The sequence below is a fragment of the Schistocerca nitens genome, chromosome 3 (assembly GCF_023898315.1).
Source record: "Schistocerca nitens isolate TAMUIC-IGC-003100 chromosome 3, iqSchNite1.1, whole genome shotgun sequence".
Taxonomy (NCBI): domain Eukaryota; kingdom Metazoa; phylum Arthropoda; class Insecta; order Orthoptera; family Acrididae; genus Schistocerca; species Schistocerca nitens.
Window position 1 is genome coordinate 309,930,910 of NC_064616.1, and position 22,842 is coordinate 309,953,751.

General features: G+C 40.1%; 1 protein-coding gene across 1 annotated transcript in view; it reads left to right on the forward strand.

Moving 5' to 3' along the window:
* The window catches only part of LOC126249201 (uncharacterized), a 608,431-nt gene extending 589,034 nt beyond the window's left edge, over positions 1-19,397 (forward strand). Inside the window, exon 16 of the mRNA XM_049950854.1 lies at positions 17,488-19,397. Within this exon, the coding sequence (XP_049806811.1) occupies positions 17,488-17,613 (126 nt within the window). The 3' untranslated portion in view covers positions 17,614-19,397. The remainder of the gene's footprint in view (positions 1-17,487) is intronic.
* Positions 19,398-22,842: the final 3,445 nt, after the last annotated feature.

The window sequence follows — 22,842 nt, forward strand, 5'->3', positions numbered from 1 at the left end:
AAATGATCACTAGAGGACAAGGTAGTTTCGCATGTACTGCTGTGTTGACAACTTCATTTGTATAGGAACTACAGATCACCAGAGTGCGTGTTGATGACACGTTGAGCTCAATGGTTGTACGGTAAAATACGCATTATAGCTACTGATCAGTTCGAGACATATTTCAAAATAATTCACCTTGAGGTTGAAGCTTATTCTAGTGTATCCGTTTTTACTTACGAATGTTTCGCAGAAGACAGCATCATCGGGCCGTTTTTATTATCTTTCTATTAAATAACGGGAAAACTGCTGTTTACTATCTGAACTGTAGAAATTTGAATTTTCCAGCAAGTATTCACACATCTGAAAATAGATAACAGTTTTTATGTACACTTTGTTAGCACATGCTGTGGTTTTTGTAGTTTTCTTTATTTTGTGTTACAGCTGTTTTTGTTTCATAGTTGGTGACCTGCAACCGTAAAGAACTTTATGTAGAAAAGTTATTTGCATCGAAAATTTACGACTGGGAATGATATGATTAAGATTCATGTTTGCTCAAGGCGGATCGCATCCAAAAACAAATTATGTTGGTTGGAAGCTGCTCGCCACGAATTTATATCCTCGGTCTTCCTCTTGAGAGCGGTATACAAGATAAACGGACAACGCTCCAGCGCGCTAGAATTGAAAGAAGGCTTACGACAAGAATCCGGCCTCTCCCCAATGATTTTTCATATTGTACGTGAATGACACGTCGATGTTTCCGCAAGTTGTCCCCGCGTAGTTCGCGGACGTGTTGTTAACAAGTAGTCGAAGCATGACCGCGGCAGTTTGGTGCTTACAGCAGCAGCTATTTTGACTGATATAACCAGAGAAGACGAGTCATAATTGATAAAAATTACTCTTCGAGGAACATGTCAACGCTAAAAAGGTTAAAACCTTGCGCCTGATGTACTTCTTGTACCCTTTCCTTGCCAGCTCTCATATGCATGTGAGCACGAAAGTTAAGCTATACCGAGCAACGGTCCTACCCTCCATGTTATATGGCTGCACTTCCTCGGGCATCACAAGCAACACAAACATCAAATAAGTACAGGTGTTGCAAAATCGCCGTCTTCGAGCTCATTCTGAAAGCCTTTCGGTGGGCTCGGACGAGGGACCTTCATCAAGAACTTGGCATTGTCCCCATCAGAGATACTATCAGCAAGACAACACATAAGCTCCAGGACACCATTGAAAACCTCCCGCCGACCACCCGCCATCTGGGTTATATTCAATCTGTTGGTCCGGATTCAGGTGCCACGGGCCATCATCGAAGCTCCTCAGTAACCAACAAAACCATGTAGAAACCACCATTACAGAAGGGCTCATGGACCCAGAACCCACAGTCCTCCTTACGAGTAAATAAAGAGAACATTATCCATTTACCTTTCCTTCCAAGAAATCCAGCTGCACAGTCGTAGCATTTCTCTTACATCACAACACACACACACACACACACACACACACACACACACACACACACACGCCGCGCGCGCACAAACGGAGAAGAGAGAGAGGGAGAGGGTGGTGTGGGGAGTGTGGGGGGGGGGGGGGGGGCGGCGGTATAGGTGATGCAGCTGGTGTTCTCCATGATCTCGTTGATGTATTCCAGTCTCTGTCTGCCTCTTGGTTCTTCCCCGCTACTGTCCCTTCAGTGTTAGGTTTAATGACACCAGCATATCTCAGCAGCGTGAAAATTCATTCTGGAAATGAACGTTTTTCTCAGTTTCTATGGTTTAACCATAAGGTCAAGATAATATGTACCCTGCAGTTGAGTACTCCTTTTTCCGAGTCTATCTGTAGGACAGTCACTTGTAATGAACTGTTGGTTATCTTCGTGTTTGTCGACCCCATGACTTTCCTTCTTCGGAAGAAGAAGACGAAAGTTAGAGACGACGTCAAAATCATTGCAAGTGAAACACCAGCTCGGCTTTGACAGCGTCGGGGAAATGGCACGGGCGGTTCGTGGGGTAGTGCCACTTTTGCCGTGGCACCACTTATATGAAAAAGAAGGAAAGGGAAGTTAATAGGAATTGCGCATAAAACGTTATTTCTGAGTATGTGTTTTCTGTTTTGAAGAGGCGCTTTAAGTGCTCTCCCGGCAGTTTTCTGAAGCTTGGAGCCTGTATCCGTGCTTACAGCCAACTCCAGATTGACAATGTTTACACATATAACCTCCGTGTATCAAGGCTAGGGTGACGATTTCTACACAGTTCTTATGGTAGAGGCTGAACCAATATTACTCAGACAGTACGTTCCATCCGTTAAGAGAGCCGTAAAGCACAGAAGCTACAGGAGCACAATTCTGCCATCTAGCGAGAGTAGTGGAATACTTTCCGGGCACAAGCTTTCTTTTAATGCAATGTTACCATTTTCCTGCAAGTTGATGCTGATGCATTTGGAAACGCAAATTAATCCTTAATTAAATCGAATACAGAAATAATACACTTAAATATCCTTATAAATAAAAGTATATTGTTTTGAATATAATTATGCCGCTAGATTTTGTACGTAAGAGGTCGTATTTCACAGTAGCAGGGTCGTCGGTACAGAATAGAAAACTACCGGATTCACCATATGCTGAGTCCCCATCTGCCCTTGGCTGCGGTGTGCCATTTTCGTGCCGACTTTTTAGTGCAGTGTTTCCAGTGATTGTTAAGTGTTGTGCGTCTTCTCCGAAGTGTTGCGAACGTGTTGTGCGTCTTTTCCGAAGTCATCATACCGTCTCTGGGTGTGATTTTTATGTCTCTTGCGAACAGAAACCAGACTGTCGCCGTGTTTTTTAATTGTCTGTCTACTATTTTCCCTGTCTGCTTCCTGTGTATTTTATTCGCATCGCCTCCCCCCCCCCCCCCCCTTTGTTTATGTTTTAACTTTCTACAATTTTCCACCGTTTTACAGTTTAAGTCACCGTTTTATCGCCTGCTTTTATTGTTTCTTATCTTCTTATGTTTTAAAAATTATGTAGGCTGAAGAGCAGCGTACTAAGCTGCTGCCAGCCCGCCCCCTTCGGGGGGAATCGAAATTCAATAAAAGAAAAAAAAAGCATGTGTTGAGCACCTGGTATCGAACCAATCGTGAAGTATTTCTGTTAATACTCGTGTATCACAGTTCAGTCGAAAGACGTTGTAGTTCATCGTGAATTCAGGTAATTAAAAAAGTATAGCTCTGTGTAGAGTGTGTTCTTTAAGTGAAAAATCAGTTGTCTTTGAAAGTTAAGAACATGAACAATATAACTGGATTATTAAAAATTCCATTTAGCAGCAGCTCTCTCAGTGAAAAAGATATAGATAAAAACTCTGGGTAGGCACCTCCCGAATCTGAACCTGCAGTAGCAAACAAAAACTCGATGCTGTAATTTTAGTCCGGAAATTTAACAAAAGAGCAAATGAGTTTGTGGCTGTGAGGGAAACAATGCTGTTTTTTAGTTTTCTTTGAGTGTTATTTGCGGCAGATGTTCATTGGTGTAAGACCGGAATAACTGATGTTGGGCATAAATGGTCTAAAACGTAAGTACATGAAATGTCAAAGCAACACGTGAACAATGTTCTGAGTCTTTCTTTTCTAGGAAAAACCAGCATTCAGCAGGAATTAGATTCTCATTATAGACGAACAGTTAACAGCAAGTAGAAAAGAACAAATACAGTTTATACTGAAGTTAATTAAGGTTCAGCTACTTACGCTATTAGGGTTATTGCAAATTTTGGCGATAAACGTATCGGTAAATTAGCCTACTATGCCTATTTTCATTCACTGCTTTCATATTTTGGGGCAATTCGTCATTAAGAGAGAAAGTACTCATTGCAGAAAAGCGTGTAATCAGAATAATAGCTGGGGCCCACCCAAGATCACCTTGCAGACAGTTGTTTAAGGAACTGGGGATATTAACAGTACTTTCTCAATACATATATTCACTTATGAAATTTGTCATTAATAACCCATCCCAATTAAAAAATAACAGCGAAGTGCATAGCTACAACACTAGAAGAAAGGATGATATTCACTATTCTGGATTAAATCTCACTTTTGCACAGGAAGGGGTGAATTATGCTGCCACAAAAATCTGCGGTCATTTGCCAAATAGTATTAAAAGTCTGACAGATAGCCAACCAACATTTAAAAGCAAATTAAAAGAATTTCTGAATGACAACTCCTTCTACTCAATAGATGAATTCTTAGATATGATGTAGTAGCTGCAAAAAAAGAAAATTAATTAATTATTTTGTGTAAAGAAAACTTATGTTAAAGTGACACGTTCCACATCATTACGAAATGTCGTATTCATGATCTCTGGAACAAGGATTAATGTATGTATGTGATGTATGTATGTACGTATTGTAAACTGTATTCGGTTCTGTGGTGCATTGGAACTGGCTGAGGAGCCGCGATGAATCTGAGGCCCCTCAAAACAAGGGGGTTTCTCGTGAGCTAATGCAGTTTAGTGCAGCACTGGATAAAGATCTTCAAGTACATCTCAGTCAAGCACCAGTATTCAAAGGTATTTCAGAACGAACTATTGCAGTGCATATTGTAAGCGTACCATAAGGAAGTTCGTAATGGAAATAATACATGCGGATTACCGTATGTTGCAGCAATCGCTGGTGGAATCACGGACGTGTCTTGCGAATTTCAATTGGCTATTCGTTTTCGGATACGTTTTTGATGAAAAACCCGTTGAAAGATTTTGGAGCTTTGTTAATGCAGGAAGTCAGAATGCTGATAATGTCTCAGAGGATGTTCTGAAACAAATTGAACCCCTAGTTGCCGATGGCCGGGCAAAACTAATAACTCAGAGTTACGACAGAGTAAACATCGTGAGTGACATGTCAAATGGGGTACAGAATTTAATAAAAAAACAGTACCTAAATGCAATTTATATTCATTGTTATGCGCATCAATTCAACCTTATAATGACTACAGTAGCTTCTATTAATAGCAAGGCCCGCATCTTATTGCACATCTTTCAGGTATTTCTTTTTTCTCGTTTGTTGTTTCTTGACTAATCGTCAGTCTTCTGGCTGGTTTGATGCGGTTCGCCAAGGGTTCCTCTCCTGTGCCAACCTCTTCATCTCAGAGTAGCACTTTCAACCTACGTTTTCAATTATTTGCTCTACAATTTCTACCCTAACCGCTCCCTCTAGTACCGTGAAAGTTATTCCGTCATGTCTTAACAGATGTCCCACCATCCTGCCCCTTCGTCTTGTCAGCGCTTTACACATATTTCTTTCCTCGCCGATTCTCCAGTAAACCTCCTCATTGCATACCTTATCAGTCCACCTAGTTTTCAATATTCTTCTGGAGCACAACTTCTCAAATGCTTCGATTTTCTTCTGTTCCGGTTTTCCTACAGTCCATTTTCCACTAACACACAATGCTGTGCTCCAAGCATACATTCTCAGAAATATCTTCCTCAAATTAAGGCCTATGTTTGATATTATTAGACTTCTCTTGGCCTGGAATGCTCCTTTTGTCAGTGATAGTCTGTTTTTATGTCCTCCCTGCTCCAGCCTTCATGGGTTATTTTGCCGCCTGGGTAGCAGAATACGTTAATTTCATCTACTCCTGATCACCAATTATGATGATAAGTTTCTCGCAGTTCTCGTTTCTGATATTTCTCTTTACTTTCGTCTTTCCTCTATTTACTCTCAATCCATATTCTGTATTCATTAGAATGTTCATTCCATACAGCAGGTCCTGTAATTATTCTTCACTTTCACCGAGGATAGCAATGTCATCAGCGAATCTTATCATTGATATCCTTTCACCTTGAATTTTAATCCCACTCTTGAACCTTTCTTTTATTTCCGTCACTGCTTCTTCCATGTTTAGTTTGAATAGTAGGAGCGAAAGACTACATCCCTGCCTCACACCTTTTGTAATCCGAGACTTGGTTCTTGGACTTCCACTCTTATTGTTTTCTCGTGGCTCTTGTACACAGTGTATATTAACCGGCTTTCCCTGTAGCTCATCCCTATTTTTCTAAGAATTTCGAACATCTTGCACCGTTTGACATTGTTGAACGCTTTTTCCAGGTCGACAAATCCTATGAACGTATCCTGATTTTTCTTCAGTCTTGCTTCCATTATCAACCGCAAAATCATGGTCAGACAGAGAATCCGTAATCAGCTACAGGAATGTAAGGCGTACTTAGGAGTAAATACAGACTCGGATCACAATTTATTAGTGATGAAGAGTAGGCTGAAGTTTAAGAGACTAATCAGGAAGAACCTATACGCAAAGAAGTGGGATACAGAAGCACTAAGGAATGAAGAAATACACTCGAAGTTCTCTAAGGTTATAGATAATACGATAAGGAATAGCTCACTAAGCGGTTGAGTTGAAGAGGAATGAACATCTCTAAAAAGGGTAATCACAGAAGTTGGAAAGAAAAACAGTACAAAGAAGGTAACTGCGAAGAAACCATAGGTAACAAAAGAAATGCTTAAGCTGATCGACGAAAGAAGGAAGTACAAAAATGTTCAGAGAAATTCAGGAGTACAGAAATGCAAATCACTTAGCAATGGAGTAAATAGGAAATGCAGGGAAGCAAAAGCGAAATGGCTGCATGAAAAATGTGAAGAAATCTAAAAAGAAATGATGGTCAGAGAGAGTAGCACAGCAACATAAAAGTCAAAATACAAAATTAGTAACCAATATAACATACAGATAAACGCACGCCAATCAAGTCTGCCGGTCGGGGTGCCGAGCTGTTCTAGGCGCTACAGTCTGGAACCGCGTGACTGCTACGGTCGCAGGTTCGAATCCTGCCTCGGGCATGGATGTGTGTGATGTCCTTAGGTTAGTTAGGTTTAAGTAGTTCTAAGTTCTAGGGGACTGATGACCTCAGAAATAAAGTCGCATAGTGCTCAGAGCCAATTAAGTCTACGTGAATCATCACAAGCTGCACTGCATTGCTAGACGGGAAACTGGTTCTTAGTCATCCTGTACGGCAGTTGTAGTGTTCTTCCTGGATAGGTCACTTCCCCCACCACAAGTGCTGTTTGCTCTTCTGTTAACAGACTGACTTTAAGGACTGCAGATATGTATCTGCAAACAAACAAAAAATAATAATTACGTAAATAATTTTTAAAGCAATAATTAAAAATAACTATCCCTCATCCACATGTGTACTCTACAAACCGCTGTGAAGTGCAATTGTAGAGAGTACCCACGGTACCAGTTATTAGCCCATTTCTCCATTCCATTCACGTATGGATCGCGGGAAGAAAGATTGCTTACATGCCTCTGAGCGTGCTGTTTTTAGTCTAATCTTATCTTCCCAATCCCTATCCCGCGTCCGGCCATTCTGATTTAGGTTTACCGTGATTTCCCTAAATCGCTCCAGGCAAATGACGGGATGGTTCCTTTGAAAGGGCACGGCCGACTTCCTTCCCGTCTTTCCATAACCCGATGAGACCGATGACCTCGCTGTTTGGTCTCTTCCCCCAAAACAACCGAACCCAACCCAACCCAATCCCTATAGGAGTGATACGTAGGGGGTTGTAGTATTTTCCTAGATTCATCACCTAAAATTGGTTCTAAAAACTTTCTACGTATGCTTTCAAGAGATGGTTTACGTCTTATCTTCACGTGCCTGCCAGTTCAGCTCTTCCACGTGACATTGTCATGTGGGTCAAACAATACTGTCCGTCATTGTATCCCTAAAAATTACTCAGGTTAGTCCTATCTGGTATAGGCCCCAGACACGTGAGCAATGTTCTAGGATGGGTCTATGTGTGTTTTGTATCCAATTTCCTTTGAAAACTGATTCCATTCCCTTAGTATTCTGCCAATGAACCGTGTAGTCTGCCACCCGATTTGCCTCTGGCTGAGCCTTTGTGATCGTGCCACTTTATATCCCTACAAATTTTTACACTTAAATATTTGTATGAGTTGATCGATTCCAACTGTAACTCATTGATATTAGTACGTGTTTTAGTTTTGTGATGTGCACCATTTTGCATTTCTGAACATTTAAAGGAAGTTGACAACCTTCGCACCACTTTGAAATCTTATCGAGATCCGACCGAATATTTGTGCAGTTTCTTCAGACAGTACTTCATTGTATATAACCACACAATCTGCGAAGAGTGTGAAGTTACTGTTAACATTGTCTGTAAGAGCATTAACCCTAGATTACTAATCAAAAAATGTTCATATGTGTGTGAAAGCTTATGGCACTTAACTGCTGAGGTCATCAGTCCTTAAACTTACACACTACTTAAACTAAATTATCCTAAGGACGAACACACACACCCATGCTCGAGGGAGGACTCGAACCTCCGCCGGGACCAGCCACACAGTCCATGACTGCAGCGCCTCAGACCGCTCCGCTAAACCCGCACGATTACTAATCCGTCGTAAAATTTACGATTGCGGTAGGGTATGAAACGGCACATTTTGTACTTAATTTGGTATGTAAAATACCATCGAAGATCTAATAATTGTAATTATCTAATGCATAACCTTAAAATTATGACTTCCTTTGAAGAAATTTGGAGTAGTTCAGTTTATTATGATGGTTTAGTAGCAATGTAACATTTCCCACCCGTAGGTGTTCTGGGGTTAATATACTATATGAACTGCGTAGGTCCCAACACACTTCTCTGAGGCACACCTAAAGTTATTTTACATTTGTCGACTTTTCTCCATCCAAGAGGCCGCGCGGGATTAGCCGAGCGGTCTTAGGCGCTGCAGTCATGGATTGTGCGGCTGGTCCCGGCGGAGGTTCGAGTCCTCCCTCGGGCATGGGTGTGTGTGTTTGTCCTTAGGATAATTTAGGTTAAGTAGTGTGTAAGCTTAGGGACTGATGACCTTAGCAGTTAAGTCCCATAAGATTTCACACACATTTAAACATTTTTCCATCCAAGATAACGTACCGTGTCCTCTTCTCCACCAGTAAATCTGTTGTGGCGTAACAAGCTAGTCACGCCACACTGAGGAGGAAGCCGAAAGGCACGCGTACACACACGCCGACTGGCGTCAAGTCTGGAACAGGATACGTATTGAATACTATAAAGAAAATACGTATCTTTGGAATATACTTAACTTTTAATCAATCCTTGTGATACATCTCTCTTGACTATACAAATGAGACTCGTAAGATACATGCACTGTGACCATTGGCGCCTTGCTAAGTCGTAGCCATTAACTTAGCTGAAGGCTATTCTGTCTCTCGGCAAATGAGAGCAAAGGCTTCGTCAGTATAGTCGCTAGCAACGTCGTCGTACAACTGGGGCGAGTTCTCGTACGTCTCTCGAGACCTGCCGTGTGGTGGCGCTCGGTCTGCGATCACACAGTGGCGACACGCGGGTCCGACATGTACTAATGGACCGCGGCCGATTTAAGCTACCACCTAGCAAGTGTGGTGTCTGGCAGTGACACCACAAAATCTCCAATCCAGTCAAAACTCTCCAGTGATAAGCCATATGCTCGTGCTTTCGACATTAAGCGAATGCGTAGTGCTGAGTCAAATGCCTTTTAGTAGTCAAGAAACACTTCGCCTATTTGACTACTTCGATTTATTGCTTTCAGGATGTCTTGCGAGAAAACCGCGAGTTGGTTTCCACATGATCTATATTTTCGGAATCCGTGTTATTTGGCACGGAGGTCATTTTGTTCGAGATATCTCGTTACATTTGAACTCAGAAGACCTTACAACAAATCGAGGACACTGGACGGCAGTTTTTTTGAATCACTAGTAGAGGCAAGAGAGGCGGGCAAGTGCAGGCGTCTCCGCTATGTATGACCTTGGAAGGCAAGCGCAGCCGCGTGGGAACGATCAGATCGTGCGGGTAAAGGTGAACGGAGGCAGTGAGGGTACGAGCGGAAGCTCTGGGCGGCCAAGAACTGGCCAGCGACTGACGTGGGGGCGGGGTTTCTCGTGTGGAGGGGGAAGCAGGAGCTACGGCGGGGAGGAGCCGAATCCACAACACGTCAGTCGACTTGCCTATCCTCACTGATAGCCGGACGCGTGTGCTGCCAGTGCGCTTCATGGAGTCTAGCGGTGGCGAGTCTCAGCCGCGAGACTTCAAGCGGGTCGCCGTAGAAACACCGGAAGTGCACAGCTCCTGGTGGCCGACGTGCGAGTTATTACGCCCCGTTTCGCCAATGTCGAGTACGTCGTCGACCTCTTCGTCGACTACCGTGTTCGATTACGTGGTCCCTGATATTGACGTCGAGGCTGTGGAGCGTGACGCGTTGGCCAACAGCGGGGGATGTGGGGTGCCTCCAGAGCTGGCGAGGCGGCTACGCAGCGGCAACCTCTACTACTGGGGCAGGAAGACGCGCGCCACGCAGACGGAGCCGCAGCCGCCGCAGCCGCAGCCACAGCCGAAGCCGAAGCCACAGCTGCAGCCCGTAAGCGCTGTACGCTGCACACTTAGCTACATCCCTCCACCTGCACACGTCATTTACAACGACAAGGATTTGGAGAGGCGGTTTCGAACCATGAGCTGCGACAGTGTTCCTACCGGCACTTCCACCTCGCGACCTTCGCTGTGACGCTAGGGGTGCGCGTGGAGGAGTCCCAGCAGGTGGGGATCTGCAGTATCCTCTAATTTTGTCTGCACGCACCTTCGGCAACCTCTGGCGACGTCAGCGTCTCGCCAGTCCGGAAGCCTTTTCTTTGTTACTTAACTCCGGTGCACAGACAAAACCTTTCAGTTCTTCCAAATTAAGTATAAACGAATATTCGGAAGACCGTACAATGAAAATCGTCATTAATTTATTCGAAAACAAACAGAATAGATGCAAATTTCACAGCCGATGTGAAGACAGAACATTATCCATAAAATTCCGATGCCACTGCCCCCATGTCTGTTAGGTCGGTAGGAATTAGTGCGTACTTCCATGATCCGTGAGTGAGTTGTACGTTATTTGTATTCGAAACGTGCATGAAATAGGAGGTTTAAATAATCTTACCTGGCATTTTCTTCCGTCTCTTAAGTTAACTCGAGGCAAAAATGCGAAATTACTATTAATTCTCAAAAATGTTCAAATGTGTGTGAAATCATATGGAACTTAACTGCTAAGGTCATCAGTCCCTAAGCTTACACACTACTTAACCTAAATTATCCTAAGGACAAACACACACACACCCATGCCCGAGGGAGGACTCGAACCTCCGCCGGGACCAGCCGCACAATCCATGACTGCAGCGCCTAAGACCGCTCGGCTAATCCCGCGCGGCTATTAATTCTGTAGGTACGGTAAACTGTGGCAACTTTGTCACGGTTTTCATTAATAGATAGACTGATTCACGAGAAAGCGTTGTGCATGTAATTTATTATCGCTACACATACAAGTTTTCCGGCCGCAGATATTTAGTGCTACCCGCGACATGCCGGGGCGCGTCGCTTGTACAGTTATAAAAGTGTTAAGAAGTGCAAAAATAAAGATTATTTAGCAGTTATTTAAACATAAATATTTTTTAAATTGCATTTCTCGCAGATATGAGCCGAGCATGCTCACGCGCCTTGTGCGAACATAACCGTTTCAGTTTGATGTACGACATATGAGCAACACGGCAGTTAATTTCAAGTGACCACAACAAGTGCTTGTAGACTACTTGACGTGTTGCTTTCGGAGGAAGATGATGGGTATTTTTCTCTTTAGTCTGCACTTTTAACAAAAAATTATAATGGCTTGTATTTAACAGTAATTTTGCGCTTTCGTCTTTTCAAGTTTTTTAGTTTTGATGATGATAAGTTAGATTCAAACCGGTTTACTGCAATATGGTCACCATGTGTGATGAGGACATCTGTAAATAAAACAGTGCATTTCGTACCATTCGTTATTTCAGTTGTTTTTTGTGCCTTTTTTTTCTCCCCTATTCAAAGCTGTGCATTTGCTGAGTACTTTATATGATTGCCTGCGACGACTTGTGTGGCTTAAACGTTTCGTAATGCTTCTGATACAGATTGTCGTTCATCCACTCGCAGCGCACAGAGCTTTGCTCTTGCCACCGACTCGATAAACGGCAGCGCTACAGCTGTTTAAATTAATACGAGGCGTTTCTCTCCTTTGATAAAATTATCTCATGCCTTTGGCTGACAGTGGAGCGCAAATGTGTTTACTAGATATTTCTGGATAACACAGTGGCTAATTTGCATGTTCTTTTAATGTAGAATGTCTCTTGTCATCTTATTGATTATCCCTTTGTGTATAATTGTACATTTTTATAAATCTTCTTCTGTTATCCCAGTGCACAGGATATCATATGCCAAACAACCTTGTATTGCTAGAAGAGTTTTTTCTCTTGCAGCACTTTGCTTTGGTGACCAACAGAAACATCTTCATTCTTGCCATTCGTGTCATCCAACAACCACACCAACCACCAATGGAAGGAGTATCAGTCAGACAATAGTTCGTTATTCGTGTGTACAGAACACGTTCTCTCCATTGTACAACCAGTCAGATACTTCCTTGCTAGTATTCCATCAGCAAGACAGGCTTCCATTCAGCATGATAGGCGTCCATTCCAGTAACAACTAAAACCGGAGCACACAAACGTGCAGTCCGTACCATCTCATTTATAAGAGTTCCGCTGTGTGTTTCAGGGCCTCAGCTTTCATGTCATTTTGACAGAGACATAACTGAAATAGAATATCCCCTCCAGTTCTGTAAGTCTTAATGGTTATGTTTTTCTGACATGACAGGCGTCACAGGTGGAGGGGCAATGTGGCAGCATATATAAGTGCAAACATGTTCCCCAAGGTCCTGCTCATGTCCAAAAACGAAGACAAACAGCCTGGATACATGTTCATTTAAGTTAAACCTATCAACGCAAAGGGTGTTACCTGCATAAGATACAAACCACCCAAAGTTTGCCGTCTCTCTAGCTCTGAAACCGCTCTCTCAGGTCTACAATCTTTGTATGACCACGTAATTGTAGCCGGAGACAGGAACATAAATTTTCTAACCAGCAGTCTGTCCGACTCAAAATTCGAGTATGTGCTGTACTTTACTGTTCAAAACTTACACTGCTTCCACTTGGACCGACTCATCGTACAGCATATACAGAGATGTTTATCAATATTTCGTGAAGCAATTATTAACAGATCTATCAGAGTTGCAGAACATATGCTTGGCATCTAGAATCGAACCAGCTGGTTTATTCTCACGCCTGACCTACAAAGGCTGCACTGAAAGTGCCTGAGCCGGCCGGTGTGGCCGAGCTGCTCTAGGCGCTTCAGTCTGGAACCGCGCGACCGCTACGGTCGCAGGTTCGAATCCTGCCTCGGGTATGGATGTGTGTGATGTCCTTAGGTTAGTTAGGTTTAAGTAGTTCTAAGTTCTAGGGGACTGATGACCTCAGATGTTAAGTCCCATAGTGCTCAGAGCCATTTGAACCATTTTTTTGAAAGTGCCTGATCTTAGTAACGAACATAAAAATGGCAATACATACGTAAAAGAGTAATCGTAGATGACTGTCAAGCCGGCCGCGGTGGCCGTGCGGTTCTAGGCACTTCAGTCCCGAACCGCGTGATTGCTACGGTTGCAGGTTCGAATCCTGCCTCGGGCATGGATGTGTTTGATGTCCTTAGGTTAGTTAGGTTTAAGTAGTTCTAAGTTCTAGGGGACTGATGACCTCAGATATTGAGTCCCATAGTGCTCAGAGCCATTTGAACCATTTTTTGATGACTGTCACAAAATCAATATGTACCTACTCTAATTCTGACCTGCTAAGTAGGCACATGTTGATTTTTTGACAGTTATTTACAATTACTTTTTAAATCATGTATTTCCATTTTGATGTTCGTTACTAAGATCAGACACGTTCAGTGCAGCCTCACTAGGTCAGGCGTGAGAATGGACTAGTTGGTTCGAAACTAGATACCAAACATACGTGTTGCAGCGGTGACAGATTTGTTTAATAAACGCTTCACGAAATATTTAAAAAAAAGTTGCTGGTCCTGTATCAACAAAATGTTGTAACTGAAAAAAACGGTTATCGATATATTTGCGATAAAATCTCCAACTAGAGTAATTCATACTGATCAGATCTCTACACTGGAATGTCTACTCACGCTGTAATATTCATGACTTATTCGTTGCAATGTCCAAAGAACAAACCGCAAATGCCGATTTTTTTTAGAGATTTTATAGCTCATGAGTATGTCTGAGCTTGCTGCTGACGCATATGATATTTCTTAACAGGCAACCACGGGGAATAACTTCAATATAAATTATGACGTATCAAATTCCATAGAGAGGTTCAATAATTTATACGATAAACATGCTGCTTTAAAACCTGTAAGAATAACGAGAAAACCTGCACCATGGCTTAAGATTACCCTGAACACCTTGTGAGTACCAGAGACGCAGCACAGAGGACATACGTAAACAGCAGCCGACGACCTCTGATAACGATCTCACTTATAAGCAATTCGCCGGCCGCGGTGGTCTAGCGGTTCTGGCGCTGCAGTCCGGAACCGCGGGACTGCTACGGTCGCAGGTTCGAATCCTGCCTCGGGCATGGGTGTGTGTGATGTCCTTAGGTTAGTTAGGTTTAAGTAGTTCTAAGTTCTAGGGGACTTATGACCTAAGATGTTGAGTCCCATAGTGCTCAGAGCCATTTGAACCATTATAAGCAATTACGTAACCGAGTTAGCCAATGTATGAGAACAGCAAAATCAGGCATGCTCAGTCGTTAAGAGAGGACGATCACAGGCCTGTCGATGAGGCCTAGGAATAGACAAACCCAAATATACAAGTGAACCTCTAGTTCCTACTGAGGATATCTTAATCAGTATTTCACTACTCCGACAACTTTACGTGACCAACGCACAAGGGCGCGAACCATCGATTCCTTTAAAGCATCAGTGATTGGTACACACGAATAATTTTCTCTTCAGACCGTAACCTTTGATACGGGAAGTAACACATTTGCACGCATTTGTTCTGCAGATGCAGGACACGGTGTTATTACAGTGCAAATGATCAATTTCCTCATCGATCCGCTATTGCCCAAAATAACGAACATTTTTAACGTGTATCTGACCTCCAGCAATCCGAAAATCATTGAAGTAGGGACACAGAAAACCATTACCAAAAAAGGAATCTGCCAAACAACCCTACGCGTATGACCCATTCACATTCAGCCAGCATTATCTAAGGAGTCAAGTTCATTATCAGCTTCCCAATTACTTAACGTGAAATAAATAACAGTTTAGATAAATACCACTAAGGTTTCGCAAAAATTGCAGTGCAAGAGGCAACAGTATTATGTGCTCTTTGGACTTCAGAAAAGCTTTTGACATTGTCGACTTTGACATTCTGCTTGCTAACCTCATCAGTCAAAATTTTCCTTCAAGTTCTGTGCAGTGGTCCCACTCATGCCTTACATTCCTCCAACAACGCGTAATGGTCAGAACAAATATACAGTGGAGGGATGTAGTATCAGTGGCACCATAAGGATCAGTACTGGGTCCTGTACTTTTCTCAATCTATGTTAATGATGCACCGTTGTTCTTTCCCATTACAGATATCGCTTACATGTTGACGACCTTCAGTTATACGTAAGTGCAACTCCAAAACACCTGTAAACAGCCATCCATCATGTAAGTTGTTGCTGACTTGTTTGCGTTATCTGAGTGGGTCCAGAACATATGTTTGAAACTTAACCCATCTAAATCGGAATTTATCGTAGTTACTAACAAAAGACGTATTACCCTTCCCAATTCAGTGAATATCTTCCGCCCTCAATGATACGTGTTTTATATTTCTGCAAAGAACTTTGAGATAGTTCTGGACCATCACTCAGATAGGACTTAACATACAAATGTAGTCTAAAATAATATATCAGCATCACTTTATTCGCTACAGAAATATAAAAAAGTATTTTCTCTAGATATTAATGAGAAACTTCTAGAATCTCTAATACTCCTCATACTTGAATATGGTGATCCTATTCTTCAAGAAGTTTCGTATGAGATCTCACGCCAACTATAACTGGGTTTGAGTACTTGTGCGGCGATACATTTATGACGTTTGCTACTTCGACTGTCTCACTCCTGAGTTCAAAGCTGGCTGCATGCAAAGAAGTGTAGAGACTATCATACTCTGTCTTTCCGCTATCGTCTTCTCAATCATTGTATTATCTCTTATTTATCTTCAATTCTTACACTACTATGTGAACAGCACAGTAGAAAAACTCGTTTTCAACAAAGTGAAATCCTCTCTGTACTACTGCATAACACTACCATCTTGTCAGAATCGTTTTCTGTATTAAAAACCTGAGTTTGGCATGATCATCCTCAAAATATTAGCGAAATTAAATTCCTTTCAAACTTCAAAAGACGGGTAGTGGTCCATCTTCTATCACAATAGCTATCTCTTCCATATAGTTGTTAGCAGCTCACTCTAGTCATCATCCCTTACCCCCTCTCCCTCGCCCCCCTCCCCACGTCTTCCATTCACCTTCTTCACAGATTCATCTATTGCAAGTCCGTCTCATTTTCAATCTTCTCTTTCATGATCCCTTTTGTATATGATGATGCCAAACATAGCTTCAAATGTGTCAAAGCAAAGAAATATTATTATTAATGTCCATTATTATTATTATTAGTGTTATATGTGTATGATTTGGTATGTGTTGTTCCTGGTCCAGTGCAAAAGGGGGCCATGGTGCCCTAATCTGATCAGGCTGCATAAGCAATAAATAAAAAAGACGCTATCATTTTCATTTGAAAGGTTAATGAGCCATCTATACTCCAACTATAAGTTAGAAGGGAAAATGAAGTAACAAGATTTTGATCTTTCCCTTTGTAATTACTAAAATCTCATAGTCATTAATTATGCTTTCATTAGTGGATAAACTGCGGTTTTCTGTTGTGAACTATGTAGTTAAACAATGATATTTAGTACTTCTACATCAGGGTTTTGTTATTAATATCTGATAATATAATTGATAGGATTTGATTTTGAATCATTGTTCATCTGCGTAGTCTCATGTTTCTTTATCATTTATTAATTATTTCTTAAATTTTCTAATTACTTAGCAAAAAATATTGGTGATTTTGTACCTGACAGTTGTATGAGTTAGACTCTGTGCTAGGATTCCACCTCCCCAGCTGCCAAATCAAACAGACATAGTATGAGTCTTGTCTCAAAGTCCCCTGTGCAGCCTTGCAGCCTATTAATCATTTTAGAGAATTTTCCCAACTTTTCTAGGCTATAGTATTTTTTGTGTGCAATAGCACTGAGGAACATCCCAGATGAGTGTAAAAACTTGTGCAAGACACACAACTGTGAATTTAAATAATTTAAGGAGTAAAAGTAACAACCCATTGAACTGTATAGTGGTGAGTTGTTAACTTTATTCTTAAAGTATTTGCATTTCACCGGGGCTTTCCATTACCATGAGAGTGAATCTAACATATAGTTCTACCATACATATTATTCATTCATGTCAACACGTCTGATATTAATAATATAATTTCTTAAAACTCTCATGTGTGTTAACAGGTACCCACTGGCAAGAAAATGATTGTTAAGCGTCAGAGGCCATCAACAAATGGTCGTACAAAAAGGAAGAAGATTCAAGTGAAGAGGAAATCACAAGCTGGACGAAAGAAGAGAAGGAAAATGTGAAATAGTTCAGAGATGAACACATCTTTCTGGTTTATTTACTTCAAGAAATGATTATCTGACTTAAAAAGAAATATGTGCCAAGTTAGAACCAAATATTAAAAATTGACTGTTTTATATTATTGTTATTATTCACGGAATTATCTGTGTTAATTGTGATGTTGCCTATATTGTGTTAGTTGTTAGCAATATCCCAACAGTACTGTAGTAAGCTAGTGTAATATGCTATTTAATATGTATTATTGGTGTCTGTCATCTGCAAAAAAATGTATTTCCTTTGCAGCACAAACATCAACTGATAAGTGATGTGTATCTTGATTCACACATATTTCAGCATCTCTGTGCCGTCATCAGTGGTAACATAGAGAGAGGTGTAGAAATCTATTTGGAATAGAATCTAAAACAAATTATTTTCAAATGGCATAACATTTTACATGATGTTTTACCATGGCACAAAAAGAGTTAATCCTCCTTCATACATTGATTAATTATGTTACCACATTATGTTTGTGCTATGATGGGAATAATTGCCCTGTATTTACTTAGTAGAAATCTAACTTCTTTATAGATATCAATATTAATAGGCTCATATTATAGCTGTTAAGTTACTTCTTATTATTAAGTTCATTTATTTCTGCTGGTGACTGCAGTCATAATCAGAATCACATATAAGGAATCTGCAAAAATTTTTCAAGGTCTGGGCTGTTCCTACTGTTGTATGTACAAGTGATAGAACTGGAATTTTTAAAATTCATATTACAAGGTCATTCTAATTCTCATTGTAACTGTACAAGACGGTACCTACATATCTCCATGAGTGATGAGAAGTTATTACAAGAAATTTTACTGTTCTTCTCAGTAAATCCATTGTTTCTGCTGTGTCATGAGATGTGGAACTATTTTTGTATATAGATCTCCACACCAACAGTCTTGTATATCTTTGTAGAGACTGACATAAATAGTTTGTGGAGTAATAAGGTTTCTGAGTCACAGTGGAAAATGTATGGGAACTTTAGTTTTTGAACATGCAATTGTACTACAGGAATAAAGATCAATAGTTATGAAACTGTACACTTTTGATATGTGAAAAGAAATTAACAATTTCAAACTTAACAATATATTTTATGTGAATTTGGAATACTTAAAACAGCTATTTTTAAATAAAATATACTCTATTTTCGACTCATTTCTCTGAGACACCATTATGTGATTTGTTTCTTAATCTTATGTATTAATTATGTAATTCCTGTATATTTTGTGTTTATATGTTTTTTTGTGGTTACATTTATAATCATTTCTTCTTTATCACTCTATATTAATACAATTTTTATGCAGTTGTCGTAAATCATGTCTCTTTCTTGAATAGCTTGTTCCTTATTTTGACATTAACACTTTATTTAATTATTCTGTAACTGGATGATTTCACCATTTTGCACATTATTGTTGTATATCATAATAACAATTATTATACTTACAGTGTATTATAATCCACACAGCTGTGTGAAACTCTTCTTAGGGACATCATCACATTTAACTTTTTCGCCACTCTGCTGTGTGGGTTAAATATGCTGTAAGCATAACAGTTTTTATTGTAATCTAGCTTGATAGTGTCCTCGGTGTGAAAATAACTACCTGCCTAATGATGAAATAAAGTGCTTATTGCAAAATAAAAGAACAGCCTATATAGAAAAATCACTTCCTTTAAGTATATTAATATTGACTCATATATACTGATTGTATGCTTCAGTGTATATTTTGATATTTAGTAGATATTGATGTATAATATATATTCTGTATTTTTAAATGTGACCCACTGTTTGGTGTTTCATTTTTTTGATGTCAAGATGAGTTCCAAAAGCTCCTTTGATAAATACACCATTTCCTCAAATTCTTGCTTGCCATCCTCAAGAACTGGCCAGGGCAAAAGTTGTCTGGACACCAGGATACGAGTGTGATGGAGCTGTCCAGTGCTGCTTTTCATGTGCTGTCTTTTGTGGAGCAATTGGTTTATGATTAAATTCACACAAGTGGATATGTTGTGGATATAAATGGAGATATTGGATTTTCTGTAGCTTCCACATTGCTCATTATTTTTAGTGCTATGATGTTGATTGGTAGTCTGTAATAATGGAAACATACTACATTCATCTTAAGAGTTAACATAGAAAATAACTTTAATTTCACACTATATATGGAGTTGCTAAAAACATGAAATATAACATGTCACCTCAGACAATATTCTTACATAGCATTAGCTCTGCCCATTTAATTATTTCTTATAGGTTGGGACAACATCATATAATTTTCAAATACAAATTGTATTTCATTCAAAAAGGTGTTCAAGCTAAACTTGTAAATATTCCATAATCTTGGGTGCATTGGACTATGAAGGGGCTCCCTACACAAAAAGGAACAAACATACTTGTGATAATGTACATTAAAACACACAAAGAACATGTAATAAAACATTTTAGTGTTGCTTTACATTAGTCAAATTTTGCAGACTGTGAAATGGTTTGCATAGGCCTTATTAGTACAACCCACAAATCACATTATGTATCAACACTATGTTAGGAATTTCTTACATACAGTTAAATAGGTGTTCATACTACATGTTTGTGAATGATTGAGTGTACAGGGAATTTTTAGTTGACATTAGAACAAAAGATATAGATTTTCTGTCTGTGGCATTTAGCAGGATTGCCTCAGTCAGTTCATCACTCATAGATGATACCACTGCTAAGGAGAATTGTAAAACAGATGTGGGCTAGAGGTATCTAACTTGTATTGTCCCTGGTTCATCCTTGGGCATGAGAAGGTGAGCTCTCCATAGGAATCGAGATGCTGTGGAAGAATTACTAATCTGATAAGTTGTGTGGCGAAAATATAGGTGCAAACATTAATGCTAAACTGTTTCTGACCAGATGATACAGAGTTTCCAGAGAGTGCAGATGACAGGAAAGTTGGCTTATGATTCTGTCCACACTGGTAATTACATCATATGTTGCAATGATTGACTAGCATTCCTGTACAGTTTATACAGTAGTGGTTGACAAAAGCTTTGCCCTGGACTAAAATAGTGTTTGCAGGTAACAGAAGTATTTTTATTTTTTGATGATACTCATTACAATTACTCATTTCACTCTGTGATCATGTCACACTATGATAAACCCACACATATACTGAGTTCCAAGTCCAGAGTACAGACAAGTACAACACTAGGAAGCAAAAAGATTGATAAACTTTCATAGTCATCAATAGCTCTCTTCACAAAAAAACCCAAATGCAGTTCACCTGTGCTTCTGTTGTTTAGCCCTCGCAGTACTTAGATTGCTGATTGCAATAAATTTGCCACTTGCAGTTAATGTTCATTTTGATGCTCAAGTACTCAGCAAAGCCATCAATACAAAACAGGTACATATAATAAATACTCGCTAAACACTTCAATTAGGACTTAGGCTAGAATGCAGTGTGGGCTTTTCCACAAGGGCACAAAAGAAAATAGACTGATTGCAACACTAAGAAATTATTTGTCATAGTATATTAATGGCTAACTGTATTTCAAACCTGAAATGTGTCATTGCTATGTGACAAGTATTATTAAAATCAATCTGCCAAACTGCAGTGGATGGCCAGTCAGTAATGCAAGAAGTCTCAATTCTTTTGTGTAAAGATAGTACAGTTTGTTTGTGGTAACTTAATGATAGGTGGAATTTGATAGCTGTTAGGTTCATGAAACTGTCAAGAAAGCTATTAAAATCTCATACAATTGATAATTTATCACAGTATACACATATATCAGATGTCTTATCAAATAAATAAAAGTCAGTCAACAAGTAACAGCACACTGAGTTTGAAAGAGGAAATCAGTTAACTGCATAGAGAACGTATTCTGAAACCAATATATACTAATATTCACAAAATAATTATTCTGAAGTTTACTAATTTGAAATCTACTAGTGTAATGGCTACAAAGATAGTTGGCAGATTCTCCAGAAAATTTTCACGTCTCTCCTGATGTGATGATTGACTAATTTATATGACGAAAAATAATAGTCAGGTTTACTTTTCTGTTGCTGTTGAGGCTGTTAGAGACAGAGCACTGGTCTTAATGGAAATGGGTAGGTGAAGCTGACGTAAACACCTGGGAAACTGCTGCAAGTGATTTCTGCTTCTTTGGAGTCAGTGTCAAGTTTCTTAACCACTGTGCTTTCTTCCTTGGTAAGTTTCATAGAGGTTATACCAGAATCCACCTTCAGAACTTCCATTGATCTGTATAGCTGTTGACATCATAGTTCATCACAGGACTGATCACACAGAACAGTCTCTTCAAAGAAATGTTCCCTCATGTGAAGATAAACACTGATCATGTAAAAATTTGTAATTAAAGTTCTACAACTGATGAACTGCACACCACAGTGATTTTCATCAATACTACAAATAATCGATCAAGAAAAGCAAGCAATAACACAGTGCTGTGGGGATAATGTAATACTCTGACTAAAATGGTATGAAGATTTATCTGTTTGTGTGCATGGCTAGGAAGGTTGTACTTTGCACTGGTGAAAACAAAGGCTAACTGTGGTTCAGTGAACAATTATTTGGTTCAAATGGCTCTGAGCACTATGAGACTCAACTGCTGAGGTCATTAGTCCCCTAGAACTTAGAACTAGTTAAACCTAACTAACCTAAGGACATCACAAACATCCATGCCCGAGGCAGGATTCGAACCTGCGACCGTAGCGGTCTTGCGGTTCCAGACTGCAGCGCCTTTAACCGCACGGCCACTTCGGCCGGCGAACAATTATTTGGTGATAGAGCAAGGCACAGCAGCCTGATTGTGAAGTGTGGGCCAGTGAAATGCCACACAAGCAGCTAATCAGTCATACAGTTATGTATGTTGTCCATGATGTACAGCAACCAGCCACTCATTTGTAACTGTGAATTATTGTTTATCCTAGGACATCTCACCAGTAAACCAGTGTATAATTTGTTTTGAAGAAAGTATAAACACCGTCTGATGATGAAGTTTGTTAATTTGAAATTGGTGATGATACTTTTTGAATAAAGTAATGTGTAACCAATTTGTGGCTGGTTACTGTACACCATCAACAATTTATTTCAAGTAACAGCCTCAGTCTCCAACCGTGTCTTCATTCGACAAAATTACATTAAGTCATAAAGTTTAATACAACTGCTGAATGTTTTAACTTTTTATGGCTGGGGTTCACA